The sequence below is a fragment of the Aethalodelphis obliquidens genome, unplaced genomic scaffold (genome assembly GCF_003676395.1).
Source record: "Aethalodelphis obliquidens isolate GAN/ISIS:26980383/991018 unplaced genomic scaffold, ASM367639v1 scaffold35, whole genome shotgun sequence".
In the NCBI taxonomy this organism is placed as follows: Eukaryota; Metazoa; Chordata; class Mammalia; order Artiodactyla; family Delphinidae; genus Aethalodelphis; species Aethalodelphis obliquidens.
In genome coordinates this window covers 14,907,697-14,923,131 of record NW_020837979.1, presented here as the reverse complement: position 1 = coordinate 14,923,131, position 15,435 = coordinate 14,907,697, and the positions used below count along the sequence as shown (strand labels likewise).

Below are 15,435 nucleotides of genomic sequence, written 5' to 3'. Positions count from 1 at the left end.
TACTGTCAACTTCCTCTTTTATGGCTGCTAGCGTTTGTCTTATGTATTGAGGTGCTCCTATGTTGGGTGCATAAATATTTACAATTGTTATATCTTCTTGTTGGATTGATCCCTTGATCATTATGTAGTGTCCTTCTTTGTCTCTTGTAATAGTCTTTGTTTTAACGTCTATTTTGTCTGATATGAGAATTGCTACTCCAGCTTTCTTTTGATTTTTATTTGCATGGAATATCTTTTTCCATCCCCTCACTTTCAGTCTGTATGTGTCCCTAGGTCTGAAGTGGGTCTCTTGTAGACACCATACATATGGGTCTTTTTCTGGTATCCATTCAGCCAGTCTATGTCTTTTGGTTGGAGCATTTAATCCATTTACATTTAAGGCAATTATCGATATGTATGTGCTTATTGCCATTTTCTTAATTGTTTTGGGTTTATTATTGTAGGACTTTTCCTTCTCTTGTGTTTCCTGCCTAGAGAAGTTCCTTTAGCATTTGTTGTAAAGCTGGTTTGGTGGTGCTGAATTCTCTTAGCTTTTGCTTGTCTGTAAAGCTTTTAATTTCTCTGTCAAATGTGAATGAGATCCTTGCAGGGTAGAGTAATCTTGGTTGTAGTATTTTCTCCTTCATCACGTTAAATGTGTCCTGCCAATCTCTTCTGGCTTGCAGAGTTTCTTCTGAAAGATCAGCTGTTAACCTTATGGGGATTCCCTTATATGTTATTTGTTGTTTTTCCCTTGCTGCTTTTAATATTTGTTGTTTGTATTTAATTTTTGATAGTTTGATTGATATGTATCTTGGTGTGTTTCTCCTTGGATTTATCCTATATGGGACTGTCTGTCCTTCCTGTGCTTGATTAACTATTTCCTTTCCCATATTAGGGACATTTTCAACTATAATCTCTTCAAATATATTCTCAGTCCCTTTCTTTTTCTCTTCTTCTTCTGGGACCCCTATAATTCGAATGTTGATGCATTTAATGTTGTCCCAGAGGTCTCTGAGACTGTCCTCAATTCTTTTCATTCTTTTTCCTTTATTCTGCTCTGCAGTAGTTATTTCCACTATTTTATCTTCCCGGTCACTTATCCGTTCTTCTGCCTCAGTTATTCTGCTATTGATCCCTTCTAGAGAATATTTAATTTCATTTATTGTGTTGTTCATCACTGTTTGCTTGCTGTTTAGTTCGTATAGGTCTTTGTTAAATGTTTCTTGTATTTTCTTCATTCTATTTCCAAAATTTTGGATGTCTTTACTGACAATATTCTGAATTCTTTTTCAGGTAGACCAACTATTTCCTCTTCATTTGTTAGGTCTGGTGGGTTTTTGCCTTGCTCCTTTATCTGCTGTGTGTTTCTCTGTCTTCTCATTTTGCTTAACTTACTGTTTTTTGGGGTCTCCTTTTTCAGGCTTCAGGTTCATAGTTTCCATTGTTTTTGGTGTCTGTCCCCAGTGGCTAAGGTTGTTGCAGTGGGTTGTGTAGGCTTCCTGGTGGAGGAGACTAGTGCCTGCATTCTGGTCAATGAGGCTGGATCTTGTCTTTCTGGTGGGCAGGTCCACGTCTGGTGGTGTGTTTTGCGGTGTCTGTGGCCTTATTATGATTTAGGAGCCTCTGTGCTAATGGATGGGGTTGTGTTCCTGTCTTGCTAGTTGTTTGGCATAGGGTGTCCTGCACTGTAGCTTGCTGGTCATTGAGTGGAGCTGGGTCTTGGCGTTGAGATGGAGATCTCTGGGCGATTTTTGCCGTTTGATATTACGGGGAGTTGGGAGTCTCTTGTGGACCAGTGTCCTGAACTTGGCTCTCCCAAGAGCCTGTCCGCCACATGGCTCAGAATAAAAGGGAGGAAAAAAAGAAAGAAAGAAAGAAGAAGATAAAATAAAATAATATGAAGTAAAGTAAAATAAAGTTATTAAAATAAAATTTTAAAAATAATTATTAAGAAAAAAATTTAAGTAATAATAAAAAAAGAAAAGACAGATTGAACCCTAGGACAAATGGTAAAAGCAAAGCTATACAGACAAAATCACACACAGAAGCACACACATACACACTCACAAAAAGAGAAAAATGGAAAAAAATATATATATCGTTGCTCCCAAAGTCCACCTCCTCATTTTGGGATGATTCGTTGTCAATTCAGGTATTCCACAGATGCAGCGTACATCAAGTTGATTGTGGAGATTTAATCCACTGCTCCTGAAGCTGCTGGGAGAAATTTCCCTTTCTCTTCTTTATTCGCACAGCTTCTGGGTTCAGCTTTGTATTTGGACCCGTCTCTACTTGTAGGTCGCCAGAGGGCATCTGTTCTTCACTCAGACAGGACGGGGTTAAAGGAGCAGCTGATTTGGGGCTCTGGTTCACTCAGGCCGGGCGGAGGGAGGGGTACAGATGCAGGGCGAGCCTGCGGGGGCAGAGGCCGGCATGGCATTGCACCAGCTTGAGGCACGCCATGCGTTCTCCCAGGAAAATTGTCCCTAGATCACAGGACACTGGCAGTGGCAGGCTGCACAGGTTCCCGGGAGGGGAGGTGTGGATAGTGACCTGTGCTTGCCCACACGCTTCTTGGTGGCGGCAGCAGCAGCCTTAGCGTCTCATACCCGTCTCTGGGGTTGGCGCTGGTAGCCGCGTCTCATGCCTGTCTCTGGAGCTCCTTTTAAGTGGCGCTCTTAATCCCCTCTCCTTGCGCCGCAGGAAACAAAGAGGCAAGAAAAAGTCTCTTGTCTCTTTGGCAGCTCCAGACTTTTTCCTGGACTCCCTCCCGGCTAGCCGCGGTGCTTTAGCCCCCTTCAGGCTGTGTTCCCGCAGCCAACCCCATTCCTCTCCCTGGGATTCGACCGAAGCCCTAGCCTCAGCTCCCAGGCCCCACCCATCCCGGCAGGTGAGCAGACAAGCCTCTCGGGCTGGTGAGTGCCGGTTGGCACCGATCCTCTGTGCGGGAATCTCTCCACTTTGCCCTTCGTACCCCTGTTGCTGCGCTCTCCTCCACGGCTCCAAAGCTTCCCCCCTCCGCCACCTGCAGTCTCCACCCGCGAAGGGGCTTCCTATTGGTGGAAAACTTTCCTCCTTCTCAGCTTGTCTGCTGATGGGTAGGGTTGTGGGTTCCTGTCTTGCTAGTTGTTTGGAGTGAGGCTTCCAGCACTGGAGCCTGCAGGCAGTTGGGTGGAGTGGGTCTTGGTGTTAAGATGGAGACCTCCAGGAGAGCTCTCGCCAATGAATGTTCCCTGGGGCTGGGGATTCTCTGGTGGTCCAATGTCCTGGACTTGGTGCTCCCACCCCAGAGGCTCAGGCCCAACCCCTGGCTGGGGAACCAAGACCCTGCAAGCCACCTGGTGTGGAGAAAAAGAAAAAAAAAGAGAGGGGGGAAGAAAAAAACGGACAAACAAAACCCAAGAAAAAAAGCAAAGACCCAAAAAACAACAAAAAAAAGGAAAAGAAAACAGACAAACAAAACCCAAGAAAAAAGGCAAAGACCCAAACAAACAGCAACAACAACAATAAAAAAAGGAAAAGAAAACAAACAGACAAACAAAACTCAAGACAAATGGTAAAAGCAAAACCAAACAAACCAGAAACAAAGCGAATAGAGAAACACACACAGAAAAATCAGTGGTGGGCTGTCCAGGCTCCCAGGTGGGCAGTGACCTGTGATCCTCAGGTGGCAGCGGTGGCAGCAGTAGCCCAACAGGATATTTTTATGGATTGTATACAAGGTGGGCAACCAGAGAAGTGCCCAGGTTGACTTTAATGATCGCTTTGACTGAGCAAGGGAAAGGGGTGAGATGCTATTAAGTAAGACACAGAAGACTGGATGGAACAGATTCTTCAGGGAAAAATAGGAGTTTGGATTTGGACATACTAATCTGGGGATGGCAAAGACAGAAAAGAAGCAGGGTGGTTGATGAAAAGAGAATTGGGGTCAAGAGTGGGGACTTTTCTTAAGATAAGAGAAATAGCTTGTTTTTTTTTAAGATAGGAGAATTAACATATAATGGAATTTAAAGCTATTTGATGTAAAAAATATTCCTTTAATAGTATTGTTATTCCACAACTACCTTACTACTTCTTTTTCTAGTTTTTTATAAGTTTTGAAGAAGAGGTTATGGATCTTTAACCGTGACTCAGAAAAAAAATGGTTTATTTGCTCATTTTTACAAACACTTCTTGATTAATGTGTGAAATGTTTTCATAGCTTCCTCTTATTTAAAAAATATTCAATAACCCAGACATCAAGGAGTGCCATTTGTGATATTAATTCCCCGTTATGAAAGGAGTAAGATTTTGCCAAGCAAAATGGATTCTCGTCTGTTTACTAGCACAACACAAAGTATTGAAGATGAGTATGGAAATGGTGCTTCTGTTTGATTCAGGAAATTAATTGTCTTTCTAGACTAATGAACACTTCTACTAAGGGAAGTGAGTTGATGTTTTATACTTTCTTGGACTGGCACTAATGATGCTTGTTAGTAATATGCAAGATCTCATTTAAGAAGATGTTGGAATCACGGTTTGTTATTTTATCACGTTTTAGGATGCAGGTTAAATTTTCCGCCCAGCCCCAACTCCAAATATTAAAAATCTTATGAGTAAAGACAATTATTTGGATGCTATACAGTTGGAAGCAGCTAAATTGGAAATTAAAAGTAGTAAATACTGGATCAATGAGATAAGGACACATTATACCAAACTTCTTTTAAAAGTAATACGATAAAATATAATGTCATCCCATAACTTTTGAAGTGTAGTAAAATACATTAAATGTGCAGTTCTACAATGTTTATCTCTACTGTGGTCCCTCTAAGTGAGAAAATAGTTACATTTACCAAGTTCATTCTAAAGAATAAATTTAGTGGTATGTGTTAGGCATAACAGTTTTGAAGCTTCTTCTTCAAGGAGATGTGTAAATATTTTGGAATATTACCCCGGTAAGCATACAACTGTACACTGCAGATTACCTTGTCCAGCAAGAAGGCATAATGGTGACTCTGGTCAGGTCTGGGGCAAATTAGAGGAAACTAGGTAAAGGATTAGGAACTAGAGAGGTCAGGAAGGGAAAAGAGAACACAGATCAAGACAAAATAATTCTATTTTGTTAGGACTTTGACCTTGAACAAGAGTGATTGTAATTGAGGTGTAGCCATGAAGTATGGGGGATGGCTGTTGGTTAGAAAGTTTGGTTATAGACCCACTTTGTGAGAGGACACCAAAGCAAATCATCACATTTTACATATCATAAAAGATGATGAGTTACTTGTATTTACTACGTTCCAGGCAAAGTGCACACATGAATATACATGTATATATATACATATGTTTTTTAATTCTCACAATAATACTATAAGATAGATACATTTATTACCTCTGTTTTACAGATAAGACACAAAATGGTTAAGTACCTTGCCCCAGGTTGTACGGTAAATAAATGACAGTCTGGCTTCTGAATGTATGTTCTTAATTTCTCTGCTCTACTGCCCTGTCAAGATGAAACTTGGTGGTGTCCACGAGACCTCCATGAGACTGAGAGTTTACTTCAAAGAATGTCTTCACTAGCCCCCCAAAAGTGGTGGAAGCCATGGAAACATTTTCTATCATTTCCAAATCTAGCACAATAATCTGCCTCTCATATAAGCCTATTGATTTTTCCAGAACAAATGCAAAATAATGCTTTCTTCCCAATAGAAAATTGATGAATAAAAGTGGAACTGAGATCCCAACTAGAAATCATTCAAAGTTGCACTCTCATCGTGAAAAAAAAAAAAAAAAAAAAAAAAAAAAAAAAAGTTAAACTATAATCGAAAAAAAAAAAAAAAAAAAAAGGAAAAAAGACATGTCATACTATGACTGAGACACCTATAGAAAGATATGCTCAGAGAGGAAACAATAAGTTATAAGGGAAACACAGTTTATGTTATTAGAAAAAAAAGGTTAGAAATTAGGCAACATAATTAGAATTATCTCATATTGGATTTATTAACCACAATAATTTTCCTGTTCTTTTGCCTAAATATCTCATTAGTATGAAAGTGTTATCAAATCAATCAGTAGTACCAAGCAAGCTATATCAACACTTTACTGAGAGATATCCACCCTCCCGGGTAAAGGGTTGGAACTTTTAAAGGCATGTGCAAGAACAAAATATGAAACCAAATTCCATTTTTTGGTTAGCATCTGATCAAGAAGCTCAAGAAGCTAAGAATGCAAGAATACACAATTAATATCTAACGTCAAAATGACTCACTATCGCAGAATTGCAGTTTTACCAGCCTGTGTGGAAATTATTTATTCTATTTGGAGCCAGAAAAGCAAAGGAAATCAATAATACCACTAGATCCACATGTTACATAACAGAGATGACCAAATCCAGGACGTTATTAAAATTTTATTGCATATTGATGGATGTACAGATATTAATAACTGCTAGATAATAGCACTAGCATCCTTGAAGTGAAGTGTTTGAAGAACTTTGTTCTGTGGAGCAAAAAAGCTACTGGGGTTGAAATATCAAAGGCAAATGAGATATTATGGAAATACTTCTTGAAAATGTATTTTCCATTTAGAGTTTATTCTGATAATCCTGAGATTAAAATACATAATACAGTATTTTATTCACAAAAGACTCCCATATGTAAATGTTTCTCTGCAGTTATGGATTCCAAATTAAATAATATTATCAAAATTGTAACTATAATAAAATCCAATCCACCACCTGACCTTCTGTTTTCAAGCTTTCTACAAAGATATGTGAGCCGAACACCATTATTTGTTGTTTCAGACTTAAATGCCTAAGTGATCCAAAGGAAGAATTTTGTCAAGAATTGGACAATATTTTGCAAATGATTCAACTTTGTAGATTTAGTGAAGGATAGTTTTTGGTTTTACAGCTGGGTTACTTAACTGACATTTGAGTACCTGAATGAACTTAATAAAAAATATAAGAGCTGCCTGAAAATATATTAACACATACTGACAAAGATTAGGAATTCAAAGCAAAATTTCAACTTCAGAAAAGTGAAATTTAAAATGGCTCTCTCGTGATTTTTTAGTCATTGTTGAGAATTTAAATTTAAGGAAAAATTAGTAAGTCAAACAAGCGTAACATCTGTGTTTGAGAGAAAGTGTCACCATTGTTTCTAAGGTACTTGATATGGAAATGTTTGGGTTTTAAATCAATTTGTATTATCATAAGAAATTTCAACACCGCATTTATCAAAGCAAGAAAAGGAAAAGCTGTTAGAATTAAAGAATGATGGTACCTCTGGCACATAATTTCAAAAGAACAAGTGATACAAATTCTAGTCAGTGGAAAAGGGAGTTTCCATTCATCAGAGACAGAGCAATAAATCATCTTCTGCCATTTGCTGTCTCCCACGTCTATGAAGTGTATTCCTTAGCAGTGGCGACTTTAAGAATTTGAACAGACCATTCATCATGTCTTGATTAGAAATGCAGTAGCTACTTCAAAAATTTATAGTCATAGCTGTGGTTGTTTATGAGCTAGACTTTATTTGGAAGTTTTATAATATTCAGTATTGAATATTTCCCTGAATATTTTGTTTTATTTTTCTTATTATAATTAATGTCTTCACCAGTGTGCCTTATAAAATGTTATCACTGTACAGGTGTGTTGGAACATGTAAAGTTTGGGGAGCATTGCTTTGGAGCAGGGGTCCCCAACCCCCGGGCCGCGGACCAATACTGGACCAGTATTGGTCCATGGCCTGTTAGGAACCATGTCACACAGCAGGAGGTGCGTGGCGGGCAAGCAAGCGAAGCTTCATCTGCCGCTCCCCATCGCTGACATTACCTCCTGAACCAACCCCCCCACACACACCGTCCGTGGAAAAGTCGTCTTCCATGAAACCGGTCCCTGGTGCCAAAAAGGTTGGGGACTGTTGCTTTAGAGGATTGTAGAATGGTTTTCTCCGCATGAGAATCTGACCTTTGGTTAACTCTGAAGCTCTGTTCCCCTGGTAACTTAATACAAGTAGAATGTCAGTTGTTTCTAGGCAACATTGCTTATGATAAAAATGACCCCTGATTGGTAAATTATATCTGCATTGAGAGGAACTATAAATGAATTATAAATACCTGAAGGGGAGTCATAGCTTTGGACTTCCCATAGTGCAGCAGTTCTTTTTCTGGGCACGTCTCTGCAGGAACCCTAAAATGTACGCTTATAGTTATTGCAAGAAATATTGGCTCCTCTTAAGCCAGGGTGATTTGCACACCCACGCAATATGGATCTCATGTCCTTGCATCTGAGTTGTCACCTGGGGAGGGGATAGCTCGGGAGTGGCTATTGAATTGTTGCAAGGGGTCCCCTGGAAAAGCAAAGACTGATGCTGCCTGGAAGGCAAGAAGTAGTTCCTGTTCTAGCCTTCTAGGTAGAGAGCTGCCAGATATAGTCTATGAAAGTCTAATGAGCATGACCATTTAGTTGAATTGAAGGAGACCCTCTGGTAGGGCAATGTGTAAATATTTCTTTTTCATACTCCTGAAAAAGGAGCCACTGTGATGTCTGACCATTCCCTCCCTAGTACATGAGGGACTTTTTTCCCATATCTATGGAACCTCTCATCTCACTATTGTTTTAATTGTGTATGTCAATATTTTGCTATTTCTTGTTTTGGTCACTGAAATATAAACTTGTTCAAATTGGTAAGGAACCGTGGGTGCATCATAAGGCCATAGTGGGATACCAAGTCTTTACAATGAAATGGATGAGTCCTGCAACTCAATATTACAAACAACAACTCTTAGTTTGTGCCAAATATTGTTCCAAATTCTTTATATAATTAATCTTCATAGCAACTCTACAAGGTGGGTAGTATTGATATGTCCATTTTACAAATGAGGAAACTAAGGCAGAGTTGAGAAATTTGACAAAGTTCATATAGCTAGTGAATTGTGGGACTGGGATTCAAACCCAAGTAGTTAAACTTCAGAACCCAAGCTCTCATGCATTATGCCTAATGTACTCATCCTCAGAATAACAACTACTCCTGACATTTGTGTCACACACTCTGTGCTAGGCATTGTGCTGCGTGCTTTCTGTACATTAATCTTATTTCATCCTGAAAAAAAGCCCCAGTAAAAAGGTATCCTGTATAGTTGAAAGATGAGGAAATTGAGGTACAGATATACTAAGGACTTTGCTATTTGATAGTGTTTTGTGATTTGCAGACAGGAAATTCAGAATGATGTCTGATGCTCCATCTTTCAATTCTATGGTTTAATCTTCTGTGCAATTTCAATTTTAAAATCATTAGAAATCAATGTACAACAGAGTCCTCCTAAATCCTGAGCATCTTTAGGGTCCGAGAAAAGCCAAGAAAGAGGACACAATGTCTCCTCTACCTAAGTGTTTCCCAGTGTGTATTTCCTGGATCATAAGACCTAAGTGATATTAACAGGTGGATAGTAAAAATAACATGTTCTATGATCATGTAAATTTGAGAAACATCAAGTTAAATCACTGGTTCTCAATCTGGAAGATTTTTTGCCCCCTGGGAGACATTTGGCAACGTCCAGAGAGATTTTTGGTTGTTACAACTGGAAAGAGTGGTGCTGCTGGTATGGAGTGGGAAAAGGACAGGGATGCTGCTAAACAGCTGACAGTTCCCAGGATGGTCCCACACAGTGAAGAATTATCTGGCCCCAAATGTCAGTAGAGCTGAGATTGATAAACCTTGGGTTAAATATGATAATTATGCATTTCTGTCCTGTATAACCAAAGAACCTTTTCTTGTGGGATATCTGTTGGGATTAGGATTCTATGAAATATAGTTACGTGATTTGGGCTGTTAAGACCATAAAAATGTCCAAACTGGGTTCAGGCCATATTACTTTCTAAGTGATCAAGTTGGTTCTCAACTAGTTTCTAAGCCTGTTATGCTAAAATAATTTTTTAGGCAGCTTTTTAAATTTCAGACTAAAGCTGTTCTGTCCTTTCAGCTAGATCACATATTTAGCAGCCTAGAACAGAAAACACAGGTAAATGCCAGCTTGAAACTTTCTCAAGTGAAAGCATTCTAGTTTCCATGTGAGGTCATAATTATAAAAAAAACTCTATAATGAGGCATATATGTTATGTAATCAGGAACATATCATTTTGAAGCCACATTATCAGAAACCTCCCCAGGTTGCTTAACACAATGACATTTTTCTTGGGCTAGTCCATGGAGAAATTTCAGTCAAGTCAAATGTCAGCCAGCAAGTGGAAACACTACAGGTCCTTAGTATTTTCACTTGGATCATCCATCACTTGGATCATCGGATTGTCTCCCTACCCTTCCTTCAGACACACACACACACACATGCACCGTTTTGGAGCTATGACAATTTAGTGGGTGATTACTTCATTTTATACAGAAATTTGAAGAACCTAGAGCAGTGGTTCTCAGCCTTGGCTGCTAGAATCACCCAGGCCCCACCCCCAGAGTTTTATTTAATTGGTTTGTGGTGGAGCCCAAGCAACATCATTTCTTTAAAACTCATCAAATGTTCCCAATATTCAACCAGAGTTGTAGGCCATGGACCTAGAGCAATTGTTCTCCAGCAAGCCCTAAAGGACTTGCAAAAACATAGATTGTTAACCCCCAAGTTTCTGATTCAGTAGGTCTTGAGGGAGCCTCCGAATTTGCAATCCCCACATGAGGTTGATGCTGCCATTCCAAGGACCATATATTGAGAACCACTGACCCTAGAGCACTCTCTTATTGAAGAAACTTGGAAGTTTCCTCTTACTTACCATTTTGTTTAATTTCTAGGTGAAAAGGAGTTACTTATCAGATACTCTACCATTTCTGGTTAATCAAACCAGAAGCAAACCAAGCCATTTCTCTTCTCCAGTTCAGGTTAGATCTAGATGCATACAGAATCATGATATTGACCATAATCAAACAGATTGAGGTTTACAAAAGTAAAACTCAGGAAATAGCTAACTTCTTTCCAGGCACTTGCTTGTTTCCCTTTGTCCAATAAATATGTTCAAATCATAATGACTAAAACTGTGTAATAATGAAAATAATGAGACAACTTAAATTTGCATAGGGCCACGTGAGCTCATCTAATTCAACCCAGTACCTTATAGCAGGTAAGGAATCACTCTCTTGTTTGTAGAAATCAGGATGGGAGAATGGAACAAAGACATATGTATTCATTCTAGCACAGCCTAAGCTGGAAACCAGCCTGACAGTTGAAAAGGGCAGTGTGTGGACAGAGAAGGAACTAATATGAGACAGGAGGAGGGTGCCACAAACTCCCAGCAGAATGATTTGGATTTAATGATATAAGCAATAGGCTGTTCAGAGTTCTTGAGCAGAAGGGTCTCATGAGACAAACCATGCTTCCGCAGTCTTAGTCCAGTGGATCAGTTTAAAAATGAACAGATGCATTTTCCATCACTGCAAGGTGTAACAACAGATAGAGATGCTGTTTGAAATAACAACTCACATTGAGATCTTATTGTTTTAGAAAAATTAAGAATTAATTCCAAGAGGAGAAATCATGTTTTTTAGGCCCCCAGTAGATTTCCTTTGAGTTTTATCTGAAATCAACAAGAACAGGACAATTGATGACCTACCACAATCAGCCATGCAATTCTCTCCACGTGACACATCCTTTTAGACATTAATAGAAGCCTTGAGTCTAAGTTTCATTTCAGATGGACAGAGACAGTTTCTACGGCAAAACAATTTGACAAGGGATTCCATGATTCTACACTGAGCAGCAAGAAAACGCTACAGATATTTTTTTTCCAGTAAAGCATAGTTAAGTGGAATTTTATTCAAGACATTCTTCTCAGTCTGATTAACTTTCCAAGGATCTCTGTTTAGTTAATTGCGTCATAAAGTCATCTTCTTTATCAGCAAAGTAGGAATTTTAGAGCACAGTGATTGAGAAAGTTAAGTTCTCTTTTTACATCCTAAAGGAAGACTAATTTTTCTGGTTATTTCCTCAAAGAAAGGCCTTTACGGTACAAACATCCAAAGGGGACAGCTGAGGGAATTCCCTGGTGGTCCAGTGGTTAGGACTCCGTGGTTTCACTGCCAAGGGCCCAGGTTCGATCCCGGGTTGGGGAACTATCCCTCAAGCTGCACGGTGCCAAAAAAAAAGAAAAAAATAATAACAAAGGAGGCAGCTGAAGTTTGAGGCTGAATTCTGAATGCCAAGAGGTGCTGAAAAGGCAGCCATCACTTAGGAGTAGTGGATCAGCTCCTGGAACAGCTGAGCACTGAGGTTTATAGTGTAAGGAATGAAGCACAGGAATCCAAGGAGTATATTTAGGGTTCAACCCCTTGGGAACAAACTGCAAAGTCTAAGGAAAATAGGATTCCAGAGAACTGGGCATAGGCCTTCTTAATTTTTGCAAAGATTTCCTTGACGCCACTGCCCCTTCTGCCTACCAACTGGATTGGGCTAGAAGGAAACCCCTGCTGATCTTCAAGAGAAGCATTTCATTAGAGTAGTGAGGAACAAGCCTAGTTTTCAGAAACTTTAAGAAGGAATGGATGGGGAGGATATGGCCATCATAAAGGAAGTTTAAGAGAAGGAAGAAGACAGGGGATTCTAAGTTAAATGGCAGCAGGGTTGAGAAAAAACTTTCTTTAAACTAAAGGGAAGCTTTCTACAAGTTAAAGAGAAGTTCTGCATATTTTTAGATGCAGAGGAAAAGTAGCCAAATGCCAGGAGAGGTAGAAAAAAGTGCTATGAAACCTCTCCACCTCTGTTTGGGTGAAATCCTGAGAGATAGACTCAAGGGGATAAAACACAGTGAAGGTGTGAGATTTTCAAGTTGAAGGTACAAGAGAGAACTCACCTTGTCCCCACCATGTTTTTGTTGTTGTTTATTTGCTTTCAAAATAAGTTCAGTGGTTACAAACATTATTTGCTTTCAAATAAAGTTCAGTGGTTACAAACATTATTGTGTATCAGAATCACGCAGGGAACTTGTTAAGCTAGAATCTTTGAGTCTCATACATAGAGATTCTGATTCTGTGTTGGACCCAGAAATCTGGATTCTTAAGCACCCCAAGTGATTTTGATGCTGATGATCCAGTCTTTCAAAAAGACTCTCATGTGGGCTTCCCTGGTGGCGCAGTGGTTGAGAGTCCGCCTGCCAATGCAGGGGACACGGGTTCGTGCCCCGGTCCGGGAGGATCCCACATGCCGCGGAGCGGCTGGGCCCGTGAGCCATGGCCGCTGAGCCTGCGCGTCCGGAGCCTGTGCTCCGCAACGGGAGAGGCCACAACAGTGAGAGGCCCGCGTACCGCAAAAAAAAAAAAAAAAAAAAAAAAGACTCTCATGTGTTCGTCTCTCCTGTGCAGAGTAGAGATGTGTAGTAGAGGAAAAGGCTTAGTGGTTTGAGAATGAGAATCTTGAATAGGTAGGAAAATGTAAATAAAAAGGATTTCTTAGTGGTACTGAGCACCAATAAGTTAAAATTCGGTATCATGGACCACATCTGCTACCTTCTAGAAGGGCCTTTAGTAGCAGATAGATTCACACAAGGTGAGTTTTCTAGACACACACCAGGGCCACAGTGAGGTGTTTGTTCTTGCTTTTAGGTTGGTTTGATGATTGATGTTAATGAAACATGTGAAGTTAATTACAGTTTCAAAGACAAGTTGAAATCTCCCACTTTGTAGAGAATCACCTGAAGAATGTCCTAATTATATCTTAAGCTGTTGACAAAGAAAAAAGGAAAAACATTTTAAACATTTTCCATACACCTCACCAGCAACAGGTAATACCTGGCATTTTCCCAGATGTTTCTGGCATGAGTCAACCAGAACACAGACAAAGAGTCCGGCAGTGGCATCAGTTAGGAGCTAAGCAAGTTGAAGTTCTTCTGTTATGGCACTGAATTGGGAGAGCGGCCTTTGAGACTCCCCACTCCACAGCACCATCGGCTCCCCCCAGTTCCCTTGTGTGCTCACTTGAACAGCTCTTGCTTTGAGTTTGCTTTCATTCTGGTTCTGTATGCCCTAATTTTAAAAATATTTTTCTTACTCAGTGTTATTAAGACAAAAATAGAAGTTAAAACCTAAAAATGATTTTTGCCAATGGTTCGTCATTTTTTGATTAACAGACCCAAAGCATATGAGATTTTGTTCCAACCCCTTAAAAAAAATTTATCATGCATACGTACGTAAATTTGTTTACATACAGCAATTTCAGGGATTTCACAGATGACCTAAAGGCTGTGCTCAAGGGCCATGAACTTCAGGTTCAGAATGCAGAGTTAAGGACTGTAAGAGAAAATAGACGTGGGAAACAGTTGATTTTCACTGGAGTGTTCCCGTCTAAGTTCTTATTTTAAGAAGTTTTAGAGAATCAGCCCTTTCTATTCTCATTCCTTTGTTTCCCACTCCTATTCTTGCTCCTGTTTTTACCCCGTTCTTGCTTTTCTTCTTTACTTGATCAATTTCTTATTATGGATGAGGTTGAAGAATATCCTTGATGAAATAAACAATTTCTCGTTAACGATTATTTTGATATGTGATAAACTGGACATTTTTAAGCTTAATCTGGGTTTTGATTCTAATCTTATCTAGTTCATATTTTCTTGTTTTGATCTTTCTCATAATTCTGCCAATATTGGGTAGTGTAAAACTCTTTTACACTTTTTACACTATTATTATTGAATAGTTTCTAAAGAATCAAAGATAAATAAAAACTTATTTCCATGTAGCGTTCATAAAAATCCATAATTGATTTGTTTTTGTAAAAATCACATTACTGAAACTATCAAGCATATTGCCACAGTTGTGAAATCCTTAAGAGCTATAATAAGTCCAACTGTTGTTAAAAAGCAGCTCCCTTTTCTCGAGTAATTTATTCAATCTAAAAGTAGTCTGTTAGAATATTTTTAATTTTTAAATAATACTTGTTTTCCAGAAATGTTATATCTTTTTAAAACAGAATAGTAATGCAATTGCTTAATTTTGTGTTGAATACTATATTCACTTGCCCCAATTTTTATTTGTTCAAAGGGTTGTGAATTATGAGAACATCAGTAAAAATGACTACTATACTATTAGCAAAAATGCAGTAACACATGTTTATAATGATGACATTGAATATATCGAAATTGATCGATGGGAACAAGAATATCTATATCACAGAGAACTCACTAAGATTCCCATATTTTCACTTTTCCGGAAATGGAAGGCTTTTAACGTGTGGAAGAAGAATGTCCGCTCTAAAAAAATCAGTGGATGTCGAGAATCTCTACAAAAAGATCTGTTCATTGTTAACCAAGTATGTATTTATTAATCATATTTTAAAAGAATTACTCACAGAAAAACAAAGTATTCGTATAGACTGTCCCTGAAATAGAAGATTTCATCTTTCAAGAGAATTGACAATTTTCATTCTGTTTGTCACTTAAAAGTCTGGTAATCTAGTGTATTTCTACATCTTTTTTTTTTTTTTTACATC

The 15,435-nt window shown here is 38.9% G+C and overlaps 1 protein-coding gene across 1 annotated transcript in view; it reads left to right on the top strand.

Annotated features, from left to right (window-relative positions):
- The window catches only part of DNAH6 (dynein axonemal heavy chain 6), a 292,860-nt gene that overhangs the window by 31,749 nt on the left and 245,676 nt on the right, over positions 1 to 15,435 (top strand). Inside the window, exon 5 of the mRNA XM_027129214.1 lies at positions 14,988 to 15,255. Within this exon, the coding sequence (XP_026985015.1) occupies positions 14,988 to 15,255 (268 nt within the window). The remainder of the gene's footprint in view (positions 1 to 14,987; positions 15,256 to 15,435) is intronic.